Source organism: Equus przewalskii, chromosome 17 (genome assembly GCF_037783145.1).
Source record: "Equus przewalskii isolate Varuska chromosome 17, EquPr2, whole genome shotgun sequence".
Classification (NCBI taxonomy): Eukaryota; Metazoa; Chordata; class Mammalia; order Perissodactyla; family Equidae; genus Equus; species Equus przewalskii.
The window spans coordinates 71,107,988-71,128,464 of record NC_091847.1 but is presented as its reverse complement, the minus strand read 5'-3'; the positions used below and the strand labels follow the sequence as shown (position 1 = coordinate 71,128,464).

The window sequence follows — 20,477 nt, the reverse complement described above, 5'->3', positions numbered from 1 at the left end:
ACGGGTCCCCATCTTTGCATCATTTCATTTCTCTAGTCCTCGGGGACCTTCTAGGCACACAGTTAAATGAGGGGTTAAGCCAGGGGTCCGGAGCACCCAGCTAAGTTACAAGGAGGGTGCAGAAGTGTGACAATCAGTAATCACACAGTATTGACCCTTCCAGGCAGAAGGAGACGCACCCACCGCCTGCAGCGCCCACCCCGTCCCGCGGCCCCACAGCACAGGCGCAGAGGCGCCACCGCGCGCCGGGGAAAGCGCTTCCTGCGGGGCCGCGGGGCTCGTTCCCGCGTGAGGTACCAGGAGCCGCAGGGGACCGGAAATGGAAACTGCGCCGGCCCGTTGCCTAGCAACGAACGCGGCCGGAACGCTAGACGGCCGGGCGCTGAGGGAGCAGGGACTGCAGGCGGGTCCCAGGCGACGTCTTGTCCGAGGGGCTCCCGGGGCCACCGGACAGGAGCATCCCGGGGGCGCCCCGCCGCCGCGGCCGCGTCCTCGCAGCCATGAGCAGCCAGCAGGTGAGAGGGCGGCTCCTCGCCAGGCTCGCCCCGCCGCGAAGCTTCCCGCGCGTTTCCAAAATGATGGAAACCCGAGTCCTCCGGACTCCCCAGTTGTGAGCTCGCGGGGTACAGCTTCCTTCACCCCAGTTCCCATCTGGGATGCTGAGCGCTGTCCGTGGAAACTCTTTTGTTTCCTTCCCGGCCGTTCGTCCTTGGTGTTGTCATAACAACCAAACAGATCAGTCGAGCGGGGCGCCAGCAGTTTAAACTACAGCCCGAGTGTCCCGGCGTGCTAAGGGTGGGGGCGTTTGGGTCGGGGAGGCTCGCTGGGGAGTTGGCTCTGGCGTTGGAATGTAAGCTCATTCCTAGCTGTGTGACTTTGGGCGAATCACTTAGTCTTTTTAAGCCTTCGTTCCCTTTTTTGCAGGGGGAAAAATCAGAACAACTTCCCCTCCTTTCTAAGGGTTGTTATAAAGTTCAAATAAGATAAGATACCTTACCATACCATACCATATCATTACCATACCATACCCTACGTGAAAGAGTTTGGTAAGTGGCAAATGGAATTTCTTCCTAAGAAAATATCACCAAGGCATGTAATAAAGAATGCATGTTGCACTAGCTTCTTTTTAGAACTCTTTCTTGATTGAACTTAAGACCAGCTGTTAACAAAAGGAAAGAGGAACAATGGTCAAACTTTGTAATGCCCGACGAAATGGGGAGGCATTAGGCGTGGGCATTGTTCTGGCTATAGCTAGAATGCAACTCTAGCTCTCTATATGGAAAGGGCCCCGTGAGCATCTTGGCACTGAATGGGAAACATTTACTTTTCAGCCTGCACATTTTGCTTAGTTTCTTTGTTTTGATGCTACACTATAATTCTTTCCTTTTCGATATTTCATATTTTTTTGTAGTATTGCAGTTTATTGTGAAAACACTGTTAAAAGGTGATTTATTCCCCTATCCATTGGGTTGTAGATTGCTAACAGGAAATGTCAAAACCCTAATTCATTAGTTAATCAAATAAGTAACCTCTAAATGATCAGGACAATTTAGTTTTAGCCTTTTATTGAAATGTGTAATAAATTGAGAACTAAGAAACACTGATTTACTTACCATATAACTAGTAATTAGTAGTAAAAGAACAAATGAACAAACAAAAAATAACAAAAAAATCGAGACGGGTAACTGAAAAACTCAGCAATTAGGTTAATAGACTGCACTAGTGATTTTTTCCTGTGACGTTTGAAGTCCTTTTAAAAAAGTTTGTTATCATCACCATCCATTTACATTAAGCAACTTATTTCCTTGATGCCCCTATTAGTCTTTGGCCTAATCTTGAACCATATTGTATGTTGTTGAAATTAAAAATACATGTTTACTATATTTGCAATGGTATTTCTGAATAGCCATTATTTTGCAAAGCCCATAATTGACCAATTTACAACTAAAAAGCATCCACTAAACACCTATTGGCAATTAAGTTTTAAGTTCCGATTTATCTTAATAAAAGTGATGTTTGGAAATGACACCGCTCATCCCTCTCCTGCACAGAGGGCCCTGGATGCTTGAAAAGGCAGTGGGATCTTGGAAGAATGGGCCTGAGCCCGTCTAGGATGATTTCCATTTTCTACATACTATTTTTAAACAGCAGGGGTCCCTCTCTCGCTGCTTCGGTTGATCTGTAATTTTCAAACTCTTGATACTTTCATTTATGCTAATTTAGAGCATAGTTTTCCTTTTGAAAGGATGAAAGTTTTAATATTTTAACCTAAAACAAATGGAATGGATTGAACTTTTGGTAATGCCATTTTTATGTGATGTTTACTTATGTATTTATTTAGTTTGAAAAAGTGAGCAGGTGCTAAAATCATGTTTGCTGACGGAGATTTTAACGTATGCATCTTGTTAGCGGAAGGTTGAGCGTGACAGGGCATTTTTCAGGAATGGCAGTCTGAGCTCTTAAATTAGGTGTTTAAAAGAAATATAAATATTTTACAACTGCTCATTTCATTTTTTAAAATTAGTTAAACCATAAAATAAGGCATCTTGAGTTTCAGTTGCAGTACTTTCAGGGGTTTAAAGATGCAAATATCCAAAGACCACGAAGCTCCCTACAAATCCACTACAGATTGTGGGCAGAGAAGAGGAAAAAGCTGTCAGCATATCTCTACTCTAGCACTTTTTCTAGTTGTTAAATTGAGTAGTTTTGCATTTATATGACGCTCATTCTGTTTTCCTTCATATCTTGTTGATGTCATTGCTTAAAAAGGAGGTCAGAGTGAAAACAGTTGGATAAGAGGCCAACAGCATGGTGATATCTTTAACAACCATAACTCAAGCATATGCCAACTGCATATGTTTAAATCAACTGTATTAAATTTTGAGAGGTTATTGTTGATTTAACCAGACAACTTCATAAGATTATTGTTGATTTAACCAGACACATTAATAGGTTCTGGTCATTTGATTAGAATGGTTAAATTTGGAGTATACCAGGTTTACCCTTTCAATAGACTCGTGGTTGAAAATCAGCAAAATGAAATCTAAATGCACAACTAGGCTGCTTAAGGAAGACCTAGACTCTTCAGCAATTTTAATTTTGGTTATGTAAAATTATATCCGTCAGGATCCCAACAGAAAACAGATGGCAAGCTCAAAAGGATTTGATTGAAGACAACTTATAAGAAGACCATTTGCAGAGGTGTGTGCAAGGTTACAGGAAGGAACCAACAGGGATGAGGAGGATTAAATTTAAGGATTAACAGCAATAGGAAGCCATTGCCATTCCTAGGCCTGACGGGTCAAAGAAACTGAACACCATTCTCAGAACCTGGTGAGAGCTGGGGGCTTGGAATGGTAGCTTCCTGACAGGAGCTGAGCTATGGAAGAATTCAGCCACTGTCAGAACTTTGGGAAATGGAGTACAGGAAAGAAATAGCCAAAACCCTTTCTCCTCCTGCTCTCTAGACTGCTACTAGTGCCTCTCAATGCTTAATCCCCACCAGAAGCCAAAGGACTGGGAGCCCAGATGATGCCCATACATAGAATTCAGACTTCCAGGCACAGAGCAAGAAGAAAAGCATGGAGACTTGACTGGGCCAACCAAAAATTGACCATCACAGAAATGATTATAAGTAAATACAGCTTTATAGACATTTCCATTTACAAATCAATTGGGATTAAAAGTTTGTAAGTCAATCATTTAGATCCTATGATGCACTTTCCATTCAAAATCTTTATACCTAAGACTAAGTCCAGCAAAAGATGCATAAGACCCTTATAAACGATATTATAAAATGTTTTTGAAGGATACGCTCTCAGGATCTGAATAAAGAAATAGATTGTATTCATGAAAAAGAAGGGTCAGTATCATAATGATATCAATTTCCTCCAAATTATTCTAGAAATTTAATGTGTTTCTATCAAAATCCCCAAAAGTTTCATGCAGTGTGGATTATAAAATTAACATGGTAGAGGAAATGTCAAGATTGCGTATGATAACTTTTGAGAATAGTAAGATAGAGAGAATTGCCTTACAGCTCTCAAGACCTATTGCGAAGTCGTAGTAGTTTAGACAATGCAATACAATTTGTTTACAGATAGACAGATATACCAATGGAATTAAATAAAAGGACAAAAGCACATATGCCCATACACACATGTTGTAAATATATATTATATACACACACTATATTGTGCATGTGAGATACAAGAATTGTGTGTGTATGTACTAAGATATATGGCAAAAGATGTTTACTGAAACATCTTTTGTAAAAGAGAGACATTGGAAACAAACTAAATGTTCATTCACAAGAGAATGGAATGGATAAATTGTTTTATATTCCTATAGTAGAACTCTATACAGCTGTGAAAATCAGTGAGGAAAGTATCAATGTGGGAAGTGAGAAGCTACCTGCTGGGATGCTGAAAGGTTGGAAAGGAAGTCTCCCTCTGTGATGTAAGGGGAACTTGCTGGAAAGCTACCTTTAGGGATGCTGCAGAAACCTGCTGGAGGGTGTCTGGCACTGGGTCAGCCACACAGCACAACTTGCGAAGGTGCCCAAGGGCAAGGATGCTGACTGCTGGCAGCCACGTCATGGGAGCAACAAGAAAAAGCACTGGAACCAGGAAGAAAAGTCTCTTCCTCTTACAGTGTCCCTTTTGAATCCTCCTGATATTGTGCCACCTGGAGAAATGTTTGCACAAAGCAGGACAAAAAGCATGAATCTGATGATGAGAGGCAAGAAATTGATAAGTGGCCAAAGCATAACTCATATTATCTGTTTTGTAAATCAAAGTATCATTCTCAACAGTGCTTCCTCTTACCTAGATGAAATTCTTACCATGGAATTATTCTCTATTGCAAAGAAGGTAAAGGCAGTCTTCTCTGAAAGTTACTGCTAAAAAGTACAAATGATGCTACAGTAACTTGAGGGTGCGTTAACCTGAATACATTGTCACCCTAGGAAGGGAGCATTCTGGAAAAAAAATGAAGTTTTAGTCATGGAGAAGGGAGGTGGAATTGAGTAAACTTTGGACACTGATTAGATCCAGATAAATTCCCAGAAGAAGATATCACCAATTCCCCACTGAATTGTCTTGGCACTCTTGTTAAAAATCAACTGCCGATAAATGTATGGATTTATTTCTGAACTCCCAGTTCTATTCCTTCGGTCTTTATGTTTATCCTTATGCAGTCTTCATTACTGTAGCTGTGTAGTAAGCTGTGAAATCTGAAAGTGTGAGTCTGCCAACGTTTTTCTCCTTTTCCAAAATTGTTTGGCTGTTCTGGGTCTCTTACACTTCCATGTGAATTTTATGATTAACTTGTTACTTTCTACAAAAAAAAAGTGGTTGGGATTTTGACAGGAAGTGTGTTGAATCTGTAGATTATTTTGAGGAGTCTTCCAATCCATAAGCATGAGGTATCTTTCCATTTATTAAGGTCTTCTTTAATTTCTTTCAGTAATGTTTTATAGCTTTCATTGTACAAGTCTTACACTTATTTTATTAAATTTATTTCTAAGTATTTTATCCTTTTTCATGCTATTGTAAATGGATTCATTTCTTAATTTCAATTTTGGATTGTTCCTTGCTAGTGTCTAGAAATACAGTTGATGTTTCTGTATTAATCTTGTATCCTGCAACCTTGCTGAACTTGTTCTTTAGCTCTAATAATTTTTGTGGATTTCTTATGATTTTCTGCACACAATATTATATCATCTGTAGAGTATGTTTTGGAATATTTTGGATGATATATGCTTTCGAAAGCATTTATCTACTCTAGATATTTGGTTGACTCTGTAAAATTTGGTTGACTGAATAAGTTTTAACATTAACAGAATAAACAGTTTTGGGTTTTTTTTTGTATTTTTCATGCAGGATAAATCAGCCAACAAAGGAAAACCCAAGATACCAGTAAGGTTTTTACCACAGTTATCTACGGTAATTTACCAATATATTATCATACTGTACTGCTTTTATAATAATGTTATTTACTAGTTTTCGAACTTATAACTTACTGAATTTCTGATTTTAAAGTCTGTGCTCCATTTAATTCTTTTTTGATGGGGAACATATATAAGGTACATGTCTTAGGAAAATAACTATCTTAAAGTAACTGTAAGCTATAATTACCTAGTATGTACAGAATATTTGAGTATTCTGAAAAAAGAATTGTGAAGATGTGCTAACAGAAGCAGTGTTGAAGTCAGGAAATGAGGACTTGGGTTACAGCTTTGTCACTAATGGCTCTGTGACTTGTGGGGAGTCACTTACTTCTCTGAGCTCCAGTTTCTGAGTGTGATAATGAGCTGATTTGATGAACTTGGGGAGATGCGTCTTCCAGTGCTAAAATGCTGTGCTACAGAAGATTTCTTAGATCTTGGCATCCTTTTACATTGTTTTGACTTTAGATTATCATTGTCCTATGGAAGAAGTAGTTAATAGACATTTTCAGTTAATAAAGTGCTGATAAGTTAGATTTTACTGCAATAAAATTTACTGTCTAATAATTATGTTGAGTTTAGTGCCTTTAAGTTACTCTCTTGTGATTCCTGGAAGTTAAGTTTAAGTGGAGGTTCAATGCAAACGTTATTTGCTTTGAAACATGTTTTAAAAGCTCAGAATGACTATAAAATGGAATCTGCGTTGCTTTATACAGAGAAGAGTCCTAATAATTTGAAATGAAAGATTCTCTCAGGTTAAAAAAACTCGAATGAAAATTTTTAGGTGAATGTTCTTGAACATTTCAAAGTACATGTTTTAATTGTGAACCTATTTTTTTTTTTTAAAGATTGGCACCTGAGCTATGGTCTATTGCCAGTCTTCTTTTTTTCTTTTCTTCTTCTTCTCCCCAAAGCCCTCCAGTTGTGAGTGCCTCTGGTTGTGCTATGTGGGACGCTGCCTTAGTGTGGCCTGATGAGCAGTGCCATGTCCACGCCCAGGATACGAACCAGCGAAACCCTGGGCCACCGAAGCAGAGTGCGCGAACTTAACCACTCAGCCACGGGGCTGGCCCCCAATTGTGAACCTATTTGTATCGATAATGCCAAGTTTGTCACACCATATTCTATAAAATAAAATCATAGCTTTTGTATTTAGTTATCAAATATTTGTTTTAAGTTTCTAGATTAAAAGACAAAGACCTGAAGTGGAATAGACATTTTTTCTCTTTAGAAGTTTCACAAATTTTAAAACTGAAAAAAAAATTACTTAGTTTTTTTTATGTTACTAGTATGTAGGTTTAGAAATAGCAACTAAATTGAAATTTATTTACTGAATAAATATTCAGAGGCTGAGTTGAATAATCCTTTCTAACCAGTGAGCCATGTAATTGCCTAAAATGCTTACGTTGGCTGATTTAAACCTTATCCTGTGTCATATTTACTGTATCTTTCAATTTTTCTTCCATATTGTTTGAATTTTGTCTTTTAAGATAAATAATATTTTAAGAGAGATTTAAAAAGTAATCCATTGATTAAAAAATTATTTTCATTTGAATGTTAAGGTTTGCCCTCCGATGAAATTTTCCTGCAGTAGTTAAGACCTAGAGAGATTTCATTACAGAACTTCCTGCTTCCAGAGGTGATCCTTGTTGCTGAATCAAGGGTGACCCAGCATTGGTGGCTCCCAGCCTCTGTGATCTGGACACCTGATTCTCACCCTTTTTGTACACCTTACTCAAAGCACTCTCAGGAATCTTAAATCCTTTATGGAGCAAGACGAGAGAGGAACAATGGAAGGGCAGACAGAAGGAGGGAAGAGCACTGATTTTTAAGTTGCCTTAGCTTGTTTTCCTGTGACAGAGAGCCTGAAGAAAGGACTTGTGCACACTTTCTTTGGGAGGTGATCCCCAGAAGCAGGAGTGAGGGGTTAGGGAGAGTAAAACTAGGAAGAAGTAGAAACCATTACGAGGATGTGTTGTTGGTTGTCACACTTAGGCAACTGGAGTGACTCTGCCATGACCTTCTGAGTTGCTTCTAGAATGCTTCTTGGAATTATCCGCCTGAGGATGGTCAGGGTGGTAGCATTTATCTGTGAGCTCTCATCCCACACTGGTGGAGTTTGCTCCTGAGAATCCTAACTCACCCACTTATGGCTGCTCATGTGTGTGTGCAGAGTGGGCTACTCTGAGAACTCCATGCTATGGCCTTGGAGAAGCCCCACAGCAGAAAGAAAAAGACCGTTTCTTGAGGTGAAACACTGTCATTCCTACATGAATTGAAGCCAGCACAGAACTGTTCACTGTAGCCATGTCTGGAATCAGAGATGAGGCCAGGAGGATGAGAAAAGATATGAGGCACGAGAGTCATCTGGTAGAAAAGTCAAGGGAATTCCCTTGGGGCCAGTGTCACAAGAGTGCCAAAGCAGAGGGAAGGAATGGCATATGCCTAAGTCATCATCTGAAAGGAAATTGCAGACTAAAATGGAATTGCTTGTCAGCATAAATAGTACGTAGATATTACTTTAAAATCCACCGCTTTGGTTTTATTGAAGAACAGTATTACTTAGCTAGATGGGATTCTGGCTTCTGTGTGGCAGCTCTTCTTGGTTAGCCAGAGAACTGTTCTTTATAAAATATTCTATGAGAGAGAGATTCTGCACTGCAGTGTAAGAAGGAAACATTAAGGCCCGCAACACTCTTTTCCGAGTAGGATGCTGATGAGACTGGCAGGATAGCTCTGCTGGCAGGACAGGCAGTGTAGAGGTCCTAAGAAGTCAGGTGTGTGGGGATTTTTGTAGGAGGCCGAGGTTAAGCAAGGCGTTTTGTACATTTGTAGTGGCTCCAATACAATAGACCTCATTTGAATTCCCTCTGTATCCTGGTATGAAAATTGCAGGACACTTGGACCGTATATTCCAGAACTTTTCTTCTCTGTCATCTACAATTGCATTCTGATTAGGCCTTTACCACATCCTCATTCTTCTCAAAGGAAGCCTTCAACTTTGGGAACACCTACTGCATCTTTTAGCTTGAAAATGTGCTCGTGTTTCCCTTCACGTCCTGTGGTCCACTGGGAATTGTAGAAATTGTAGAAGACAGAGCCATTTGTGGTACAGCACTGGATATTTAGGAAATATTCACGTAACCTGATGTTTGTACTTTGGGAAGTACTGTTTGAAGCTCATGGCCATTCTTTTTTACTTTTCTTTCTTTTTAGTTGCACTTTTTTTTTAGGGCTTGCTTAGCCAATTTGTAACTTTTTCTAAGATAAAGTTAAAATTATTTTGAAGTTAGCTTATCAAGCTCTATAAGACTGATTTAGTAGACTAGTAGAGATGGAGCAGGGTGAGGGGATAGGGGAGCAGGGGAGGTCCGCATGTGGATTCTATTCCGGACAGAATTTAAGCAGTAAGAGAATTACCAGGAGAGCGCTGTGCGTGTTCAAAGAAGGTCACCTGCAATTGGAGTTAAGAAAGAGAATCTAAACGTTTTTGATCTTGGTCTTGAAGAAAGTGTCAGATTTTAACAGAGAGACACTCAGGTGCATATTGGCCCCTCTGTTAGCTGACGTAACAGACTCCCAAATCTCAGAGACTTGACGCAACAAAGATTACCCCTTGCTCAGAAGTCTGATGTGGATCGGGTAACCCTCCTCCCGCCTAAGCTATGCCCATGAGAACATGTGGGCTCCTTGCTGACAGTGGCCAGGGCGGGAGAGCCAGGAAGGAGGCACAGCGCTTGTCACCTGTCCTGCTGGTGCTCACATTTCGCTGGTCTGCTCCAGTCCTGTGGCTACAACGTAACTGTCAGAGAGGCTGGGAAACGGAATTGTTTGGAGTGTATGGAGGAGGCTTTGAAAACCAAGAAGAAGCCTTGTGCCTACTTTATTAGGGGGCTTTTTCATGTTTCTGACCTGGGGGCAAATGATCAGAGCTATGCCGTAGGAAGGTTGAGGTGACCTTCAGTTGCTAGCATTTTCTGTAAATTAGGGCTCATATTTCCTGTTGCCTGGATTATTTAAAAAAGCTGCTAAACTATCCTCACGGCTGACTCTAGTCGCTTTTTTCTCATATGTCTTGTTTACTGCTGCCAGGACCATTTATGAAATAACCTTTTGTATGTCCTTGCGTAATAAATAAGATAAAAGTATAATTTATCACCCAAACTGAAAGCCATTGAGAGTGAAAGTGCTACTAGTTATGCTTGGGCAAGACGTGTGAACTGGGACGTGGGATCACCCCAAGAGGAGATCACGATGGCTCTCTGCTGCCAGCCAGGCCAATCATGCCCCAAATCTACGACCTGCATAATATAGCAGCACCCATCTATCCATCCCCGCCACACCCTTGATTTAGGTTCCTACTCAAACGTAACCTCTGCAAGAGGCCTCACTGCCCCACCCAACCGAGCACTGCTCCACCTTTCCCTCTCTCCCTTCACCCTGCTTTATTTGTCTGCATTGCTCTTCTTACTTCCTGACATTACGTGATGCTTTATTTGTCTGCATTGCTCTTCTTACTCTCTGACATTACGTGATGTATTTATTCTGAAATAGCTGTCTGTACCCCCACTAGAATGTAAGCTCCATGAGAGAAGGGGCTTCGTTCTTCCAAAGCTGTAGCTCTAGTGCCTTAAAGAGAGCCTAACACATGGTAAGAGTTCAGAAATCATCATTGAATAAGACAGTGGTTAGACCTGCTACTTCGGTTGGGCCAAGTCCCTTCACCATCGACCCCAGCATCCCCTTGAGTCATCGTTCACGATGCTCCTTCTGTCTTCAGTAAGCTCATTGCTGTTCTCTATGGAGATCCAACTGTGCCTCAAGGCTTAGCTTCCATTATTTCTTTTTCTAGAAATTTCTTTGAACACTGTACTCCATACCATTTCCTGTCCTGCATGGAAGCATATAGTTTTTAATATTAACTGGACTGTGTGCTTTGTGGGGGCAAATACTACATCATATATAAAGTCCTCAACTATACCATAGGCACAATACTAATTGCCTCATAGAGTTTTAAAGAGAATTAAATGATATAATTCATGTAAACTTCTTAAAACAATATGCAGCATGCAATGTCATCCATATAAAATATACTCTGATCAATATAAAGAATTACTGATGAGATAATTTACATTCTTTGTGTTTTATTAAGTCTTCAAAATCTAGTATATATTTTATACCTAAACATATGTCACTTCAGATGGGCCACATTTTAAGCAGCCAATAGCTACAGGTGGCTAATGAATTTTCTTTTGGACAACACAGCTTTAAAGCATACAAGAATAGCAGACATGAGGAGTAGCCACTCCCTCTAGGTCGCAGGGAGAGTGCTCAAGGAAGAAACTTGGAAGGTCCATCTCTTTCTTTCCCAAAGCTTAGATTAAGATCTCTTGGAGGGGGCGTGGCTGTGGCCCACTTGGGTGGCAAAGACATTTGCTGGGATGTTGCAGGCCTGGGCTGGAAGGGGAGAAAACCACTGCTGGGATGCTGAAAAGTTTGAAAGGAAGTCTTCCTCTGTGATGTAAGGGAACTTGCTGGAAAGCTGCCTATAGGGATGCCAGTGGAACCCGCTGGAGGGTGTCTGCCATTGGGTGAGCCACACAGCACAGGCTGGAAGGTGCCTGTGGGCAACGATGCTGCCTGCTGGTAGCCATGCCCTGGGAGCAATGAGAAAAACCACTGGAACCAGGGAGAAAAGTCCCTACTCTTACAGTTTTCTTTTAGCACTCTTTATAATATTAATGCTGGTTGGCAAAGGGAAAATGTTATAGGATTCTTCTCAAGAATCACAAAGGACAGCAAAAAAGGTAGATTTGGAGCTGAGAGGCAATAAATTGACAATTGGCAAAAAGCAAAACTCATATTGTTTGCTTTATAGATCAAAGTATCCTTCTCAACAGTGCTTCCTCTTACCTAGATAAAATTCCTACCATAAATACCCTCTACTCAAAAGAGATAGCTGCACTTTTCTCTGAAAGTTGCTGCTGAAAAGTACAAATGTTACTTACGGCAGCTTGAGGGTGTGTTGTCTTGAATACTTGTCAGCTTAGGAGGGAGAGCATTCTGCTTGTCAATAGACAAAAGTGATATTTTAGTGATGGAGAGGGGAGGTGGAGCTGAGTAAGCCCTGGGCACTAGCTAGGTTCTGATAAAGTCCCAGAAGATGATGTAATGGATGAAAAGCTTTGCATGTTTTTTAAAGCTTTTTGGTGAGTATTGGTACCATTTTTCTTTCCTTCCTTGCTATAATGGAAGCAATTCTAAGACAAATAGTGAGAATTTAAAAAGTCGTAGAGTATGTCTTTGAATATTTTGGATAATATGTGCTTTACTTTAGAGCAGACTTCTGTAAAATTTGGTTGAGTGAATCAATTTTAGCACTCACAGAGTAAACAGGTATTTTTTTCTTTATATTTTTCATGCAGGATAAATCAGCCAGCAAAGAAAAATCCAAGACACCAGTAAGAGTTTTACCACAGTTGGCTGCGGTAATTCACTTATTCGTTGAATTTTTGCCCTTTTAAATGGTTTATTAGTTTTCAAACTTGTAAATAGTAACTGAATTTCTGACTTTGAATTTTGTACTCCACTTGATTATTTTCTGATGGAGAAATTCTACAAGGTGCACATGTTAGGAAAAATGACTATCTTAATAAAGTAACTGTAAGCTGTAATTTCCTACTATGTACAGAATATTTGAATATTCTGGATGAAAGAATTTCCCTGATGGACCAGCAGAAAGTATGTCAGTGTTGGAGTTAGGAAATGAGGTGTCAGGTTATAGCTTTGTCACTCGTGGCTCTGTCATCTGAGGGGGCCACTTACCTCTATGAGCCTCAGTTTCTGAGTTTGAATATGAGCAGAGTCGATGCCATGACCTTTGAGATATATCTTTCAGCAGTGAAATGCTATGCCACAGAAGACTCTTCAGCTCTTGCCATCCTTTGTTAATTGTTATGACTATAAATTGTCATTGTCCTTTAGAAGAGGCAGTTGGTAGACATTTTCAGTTGATAGGTGCTAGGTAAGATATACTTTACCATAATAAATTTTACCATCTAGTAATTATGTTGAGTTTAGTGCCATTGAGTTATGTTCTTGTGACTCCTGGAAGTTGAGCTTAAATGAAGATTCAATGAAAACATTATTTTTTTAAATTGTGATAAATTATGCATAACAAAACTTACGATTTTAGCCATTTTTAATTGAACTGTAATTCATTGGCATTAAGTACATTCATATGTGTAATCATCACGACCATCCATCTCCAGAACTCTTTCATCTTCCCAAACTGAGACTTCTTACTCACTAAACGCTAACACCCCATTCTCCCTGCCCCCAGCCCCTAGAAACCACCATTCTATTTTCTGTCTCTGTTTATTTGGACTCCTCTAGGTCCCTCGTGTAAGTGGAATCCTATGATATTTGTCCTTTTGGGTCTGGCTTATTTCACTTAGCATAATATTTTCAAGGTTCATACAAAGCATTATTTTTTGAAAGATATTTTAAAAGGTGAGAGCAGACTATGAAGTTGACTTCATGTTGCTTTATATAGAGAAGATTCTTGATCATTTAAAATGGAGGACATTTTTCACTTAGAAAACTTGAGTTAATATTCTTAGATGAATTATCTTGAACATTTCAAAATACATATTTTCATTGAAAATGTGTTCTTACTAATAATGCCAGATCATCAAGCCAAGTTCTGTAAAATTGAGCCATAGCATGTTTTCCCTAGTTCTGCAAAATCTATCTTAAATTTTCTAGTTTAAAAGACAAGACCTAAAATGGAATAGACATTTTATTTTCTCTGTAAAAATTTAACACATTTTAAAACTGAAAGAAAATAAAAATTTCCCTTAGTTTGTTGTGTCTTGTTAGTATATAGGTTTGGAAATGTAAAAATTTAAATTTCCATATTTAATATTCAGTGGCCAAGTTGAATTGCGTAATAATCTTTTCCTGTTGGTGGCATATAATAGTCTGAAATGCTTTTGTTGGCTGATGTAAATATGGTTTTACGTTCGTATTTGGCTGTCTTACATTTTTTCAGCATTCTTTGAGTTTTATGTGTTTTAAGGGAAATAATATTTTTAAGAGATGTTTTTAAAAATCCGTTGATTAGAAAAAAAGTGTTTTCCTTTGAATATTAAGGTTTGCACACAGATGAAATTTTCTAGCAGTAATTAAGACCTAGAGCGATTTCATTACAGGGCTTCATGCTTCCAGAGGTGATCTTTGTTGTTAAAATCAAGGGTAACGCAGCACTGGTGGCTCCCAGCCTCTGTGGGCTGGTGACCTGATTCTGTACACTCACTCATAGCACTCCCATGAATCTGAAATCCTTTATGGAGCAAGATGAGACTGGAACAATGGAAGGGCAGACGGATGGATGGAAAAGCATTGACTTATAAGTTGTTGTAGCTTGTTTTCCTGCAAAAAAAGAGCATGAAACAAGGACCTGCGTGCAGGTAGTTTATTTGGAACAGGGAATAAGGGATTGAGGAGAATAAAACTGGGAAGAAGGAGAAGCCAGTACAAGCATGGGCTATCAAGTTGGTCTGCAGCTGAAAGGAGACACAGACTCAATTGTCAACATTAAAAAATATGTACATTTTACTTTAAAATCCACTCATTTGGGTTTATTTAAGAGTCATGTGTTCCGGTAACAATGGGTCTGTGTTCTGGTGTTGCAATAATTGGCTTGAGTTAATTAGTTGTTGCCTTTTTAAAGATGTAGGTGTTCTTCCATCTGCCACAGTCCCTACCGCTCTCCATTGTTTCCCAGCGCTGAAGCTGAGTGCTAATTAGCTGTCATCATTAGCCTTCCTCTCTCCTTTATGATACCTGCTCAAATTGTATAAGAATTTATGACCCCTGCCTTAAATGATGGAATAAATTTGTGAGTTTCCAGAATACTCCAGAGCCACTTAAAGCCATGAGAACAGGAAGACCTTTTGGAGCTGGAATGCAGTGGAACTCATTAGCGGTGGAGACCAACAGAGAGTGCCTCATTAAAATGGAAGGCTTAAAAAACATGTTAATATCTGGGGGGAAGTAGACTCTCTGGAATGAACACCCCAGTGTTGGGTAACTGGTGTCCACATCAAACTAGCATTGGGGCCTTTGGTAATGGCTCCCAAATGCTACCACCACAGCCGTTCGTGGGCTTGAGTAAGATTTGCTGTTGAGTGTTTGTGTCTTCTTTCCAGATGTCCTGATTTGGTTGAGAAAATGTCATGTTTATAAATACTCATGCATTTCATGAAAAAAGTTTTTTCTTATCTTGTTTTATTAATGCTACTTAAATTTCATATTTCAGGTGAGTACAAAGCCCCAGTGGCAGCAGGCAGCTCCGTCATTCCATTTGAGTATAAAGCAGGACAGTGATATTCCAGAACAGTTTAGTATTAAAAATGAACAGTCATATGGTAAGAGCTTTAATATTCTAACTTAGAGTTAAGGAAATTTGCTAGAGAAAAAAATCCTACAACATTTAGTTAATAGAGTAGTGAAATTGTAAAACTGAAGTGACGTTTATATCAAATAGAAAAATTTATTCCAAATGTTTTCCGTTAGAAAATAATTGATTCCAGTCTTAGTTATTTCAGGCTGTTGTAAATGCTATAAAAGCTGATAGTTTAGGAATTGGAATGCTTATAATAAAAATTTGATTTATTGTAGTCAGAATTTGCCTCTGCAAAGACTAAGAATTTTTTTCTAAAAGAGATTTTGGTAAATTGTAAACCTTACTTCCAAAAATAAGTCATTTTAATAATTTTTATTATTTTGACTCATCAGATTGATTACATTGAATGTTAACATTTTTTCATCATGGTTCTTTAAACTTCCTGAAATAGTTTTGTATTCTATTTTTATCATAATTTTAATCTTGTTCCTTTTAAGATTCTATGCAAATATAATTGAAAGTTTGCATTTATTAGCATATTAATCAAAATAGAAAATAAGTTAATTGAATATTCTTAAAATAGTCACAGGTTTCTATTATGGTGACATTAAACAAGACTAGTTTAACTTCCTCGTAGTTAAAGAAAATAAATTATAGTTACTTGTGAACTTAAAGCATGTAGTTTTTTGTTGAAAGGTGCTTTGGCATTTTATTCTAACTATTGAAATGTCTTAGCTTACTTTTTAGATGACTAACTTGTGATTTTTAAAATTCAAGCTGAATACATGGAACACGTTGGAAAAAGGGGCAAATTACTAGACCAAGTTGATGACAGTTGTGCTGGACCATCTACTTCCAAATCAAAGAGCAAATCTCCACATAAAGAACGAGAAAACTTTAGAAGCACTCTTGTTAATGTCATTATGTAAGTTCTATAAGCTAACTAGTAACTGTTACCCTAGTTTGAGCCCCTGGGAAATTTTCATCCAAAATATAAGAATTCTATGCCTCTCTAAGGATGCCTCAAAGCCTTGTTGGAATGAGGTCAGGGGATAAATGTAGAATGAAAGAATGAGCTTAACCCTATTAAGGGTATCCCACTTTTAAATATCATGAACTGAAAAAGCACCCATGTTATGCTAGATGTTGGCTGAGAGAGCGGAACGACTGGGATTCTGGTTGCAGACCTAGTGGTTGGTGGATGGGGTAGTTTTTTTCCCCATCTCTTCTGCTAAGGTGGTGTGGTGACTTCTGTGGCATTGTGAGTCTCCTATAGAAAAGGAAGGAACTGGGGCGAAATGATCAGGGTATGAGCAGAGCCGGGGCTCGGCCTGGTCTGAATTTTAGATCTGTTTATGGAGGGCAAGGCAGATGCAAGTCACTAGATCCTCTTTGCTTGTTTCCTCATAGCTCTGTGCTGGTTGCTCAGTACCCTCTTTCTTTGACTGTGACTCTCAAGGCACACACACTGCCATCTGTGAACAAATGGAGTTTCATGACACATTGCAGTAGGTGACTCACCCACAGAAACCCCTTTTTACTCTGCCCGCATGGGGCTTTACTGGCAGGATGGCCATCTGGAAGGGAGGACAGTGGGTGCTATGTGCTTACCAGGGGCAGGGGTTTTGTGGGGTCCTGTGCAGCTGGACTGTGGGTGTGTGCCTCCACTCAAGGGGGTTGGAGTTTGCTTTTGCCAGGCGCCACTGCAATATTGCCAGCTTGGCCCTCATATCTCTTTCTTGGATTAAGCACTCTTAGATCCCTCAAACAGGGTAAAATCAACACCCAAAACCATGGACCTGTAGGCTTCTGGTTACAATTTCTTAGAAGCCACTTTTTCTCTACCCTGTGTCCTGGCCAGGACACATGATCTTTCTTGACACAGTTCCCTTTGCTTGTCATTTCTGGTCCTCCTGTAGTTGAGGATAGAGTGCATCTTGGGTTTCAGCTTAGTACAGGGGTCTCAATTTGAATTCCCATTTCCCTCAGGCCTAAGAATTGTCTCCTGACTCACATGGGCGTTGAAGTCTGAGGCCCAGCCCCCACAACGGCCGCCATGGCCTCAGGTTTTTAAGGAGTGCTCTGCCTTGCCATTCCATTGTTTTCTTCCTCCTGAATATTTCCTTTCTTTCTGTGAGCCCAGCTATGCATTCAAAAGGATCTTTGTGACATATCCAGTATTTATAGAATGGTATTGGGAGGTTTTTCAAGTATCTTTGCTGCTGGGTTGTAAGAAACAGAAGTCTCTTTTTTAACGATATTTTGTCTTTTTTAGTTTTGCCTTTTATAAACAGGGCATGGATGGACTTATTGGAGTTTCTGTACTTCAATAGCATGTTTAATCCCATTATAGTTTCTTATGTATGTGGCTTAACTTCTACCAATTTATTTTTAATTTCTTATTGACGATATGTTGCCTTTGCTTATTTTTTTTTGCTTTCTACTGAATTGAATTTTCCCTCTTCTCCCTTTTTTCCTATTGGCTTAAAAGTTATCAAATATATTTCTGTTCTTTTAGTGGTTACCCTAACATTTCAAACCACATATTGTAATTTATATATTTTAAAGTTTAAAATTCATTTTATCTGTCTTCCCCATGAATATCACAGAAGGACCTTGGAATGCTTTAACTTAGCTCTGAACTTTCCCCTGCATTTTCCATGTGATTATTGTTTATCTTTTAATTTTAATTAATTAGTTAATTAATATTTTCTGCTTTTTCTTCCCAAGTTCCCCCAGTACATAGTTGTGTATTTTAGTTGTGGGTACTTCTAGTTGTGGCATGTGGGACGCCGCCTCAGCATGGCCTGAGGAGTGGTCCCATGTCCGCGCCCAGGATCCGAACCAGCGAAACCCTGGGCCACCGAAGCTGAGCATGGGAACTCAACCAGTTGGCCATGGGGCCGGCCCCTATTGTTTATTTCATTTCTACCAATATTTCTATAGTATTTTAGTTCTACCAAGTCCTTAAATTCTCTATACTCTTTTTCTTTTTAATTTAACACTTACTTAGATTTACTAAAGTCTTTCTAATTTCTTAGAAAATTGCCTTAGCATTCCAATCTTCACATCTGGGTTCATTTTATTTTTTGCTGAAGTTTATCCTTTAGTAGTTGTTTCAGTGAGGATCTGTTCAGAGTAAACTTGACACTTTCATTTCTGTAAAGGTCTCAATTTTGTCCTTATTCTTTAATTAATGATTAAGCTGGCTACAGGGTTAAAGGATAATAGTAATTTTTACCCTACACATCTGGAAAACATTAGATTGAAAAACATTAAGCATTATTTTTGGCATGTATTATTTTTCCCAGCTTTATTAAGGTATAATTGACAAATACAATTACAATGTAGTTAAAGTGCACAGTGTGATGATTTGATGTATGTACCCATTGTGAAAGGACCCCACATTCAAGTTAATTAACATGTCTATCACCTCACAGATTTACCTTTCTGTTTTTTGGTGAGAACACTTAAGTTTTACTCTCAGCAAATTTTGATTATACAATACAATATTATCAGCTATAGCCACCATGGCATGTATTATTGTAGATGAGAAGCCTATGTTGCTTTATTTGTCATTACTTTGCAATGTGTTTGTGCTGTCAACTTGTCTTTTCCTTTTTTTTTCAACATTTCATTTTTAAAGGCTTCTAGATAGGCTTTAAAAGAAACCAGCCTTATTGAGATATAATTTATATACCATTAAATTCATCCATGTTAAAGGTACAGTTGAATGAATTTTAGCAGATTTCTGCAGTTGCACAACCTTCTCCAAGATCCAGTTGTAGAATACTTCCATCATCCTCAGAAGTTCCCATATGCCCATTTCAGTTAATCCTTTCTACCACTGGTTGCCCAGGCAGTCATTGATCTGCTTTCTGTCTCTATAGCTTTATCTTTTCTAAAATTTCATATAAATGGAATCATATAACATGTATCTTTTTGGAATCCATTTGTCTAGTTTAGTGTTTCTGGTTTTTGGCTGTTTGACTGATGCTGTTATAAACATTTGCATGCAAATCTTTTTGTGGACATATGTTTTCATTTCTCCTGGTAGATGCCTAGGTGTAGAGATGCTGAGTTGTATAGTAGGTGTATGTTTAAGTTTTTAAGACATTGCTAAACTTTTCCAAGTGGCTATACTGTTTTATATTCCCACAAGCAGTGTCTGAAGATGCTTCTAGTTTCTCCACATCCTTGCCCACACTTTGTTTTTTGGTTTGTTTTGCCATTCTAGCCATTCTCGTACATGTGTTATTGTATCTCATTATGGCTCTAAGTTGTATGTCCCTAATGACTAATGACTAATGATGATGGATATCCTTTCTTGTGGTTGTTTGACATTTGTATAACTACTTTGGTGAAGTGTCTAAGTCTTTTGCCCTTCTTTTTATTGGATTGTTTGTCTTATTATTGCACTGTAAGAGTTCTTTATATATTTCCTATGCAAGTCCTTTATCACATATATATTTGCAAATATTTTCTCCCAGTCTGTGTCTTATCTTTTCATTTTCCTTATGGTATTTTTTTGAAAAGCAAAAGTTTTAAATTTTGATTAAGCTCAATTTATCAATTTTTTCTTTTATTGTTCATGGTTTTGGAGTCCTATCTGAGAATCTTTTCCTATCACAAGGTCATAAAGATTTTCTCCTATATTTTCTTAGAAGCTTTCTAGTTTTAGCTCTTACATTTTTGTGCATGATTTATTTCAATGGTGTATCTGTGGTGTGAGGTAAGGGTTGAAGTTCAAGTTTTTGCATATAAATATTCATATGTTCAGCCCCATTTGTGGAAAAGACTATTCCCATTGAATTACCTTAGCACCTTTATGGAAAATCATTTGACCATATATGGGGTTCTACTTCTGTTCCATTGATCTATGTGTCTATCTTTACACCACTACCGTGCTGTCTTGATCCTTATAGTAAGTTTTGAAATCAGACAGTTTAAGTGCACAAAATTTATTATTCTTTTTCAAAATTGTTTTGGCTACTCTAGGTCTTTTGCATTTCTGTATACATTTTAAGATCAGCTTATCAGTTCTTCAAAAAGAAAAGTAGCCTACTGGGATTTAGGGACTTTGCATTGAATCGGTAGACCAATTTTGGGAGAATGGCCATT

General features: G+C 38.7%; 1 protein-coding gene across 3 annotated transcripts in view; it reads left to right on the top strand.

Moving 5' to 3' along the window:
- Positions 1 to 288: 288 nt before the first annotated feature.
- DNAH7 (dynein axonemal heavy chain 7) overlaps positions 289 to 20,477 on the top strand; it is a 235,229-nt gene continuing 215,040 nt past the window's right edge. For all 3 annotated transcript variants that reach the window (XM_070581701.1, XM_070581700.1, XM_070581702.1), the window contains exons 1-5: positions 289 to 515; positions 5,883 to 5,945; positions 12,373 to 12,435; positions 15,270 to 15,378; positions 16,134 to 16,281. In XM_070581701.1, coding sequence (XP_070437802.1) covers positions 501 to 515; positions 5,883 to 5,945; positions 12,373 to 12,435; positions 15,270 to 15,378; positions 16,134 to 16,281 — 398 coding nt within the window. In that variant the 5' untranslated portion in view covers positions 289 to 500. The remainder of the gene's footprint in view (positions 516 to 5,882; positions 5,946 to 12,372; positions 12,436 to 15,269; positions 15,379 to 16,133; positions 16,282 to 20,477) is intronic.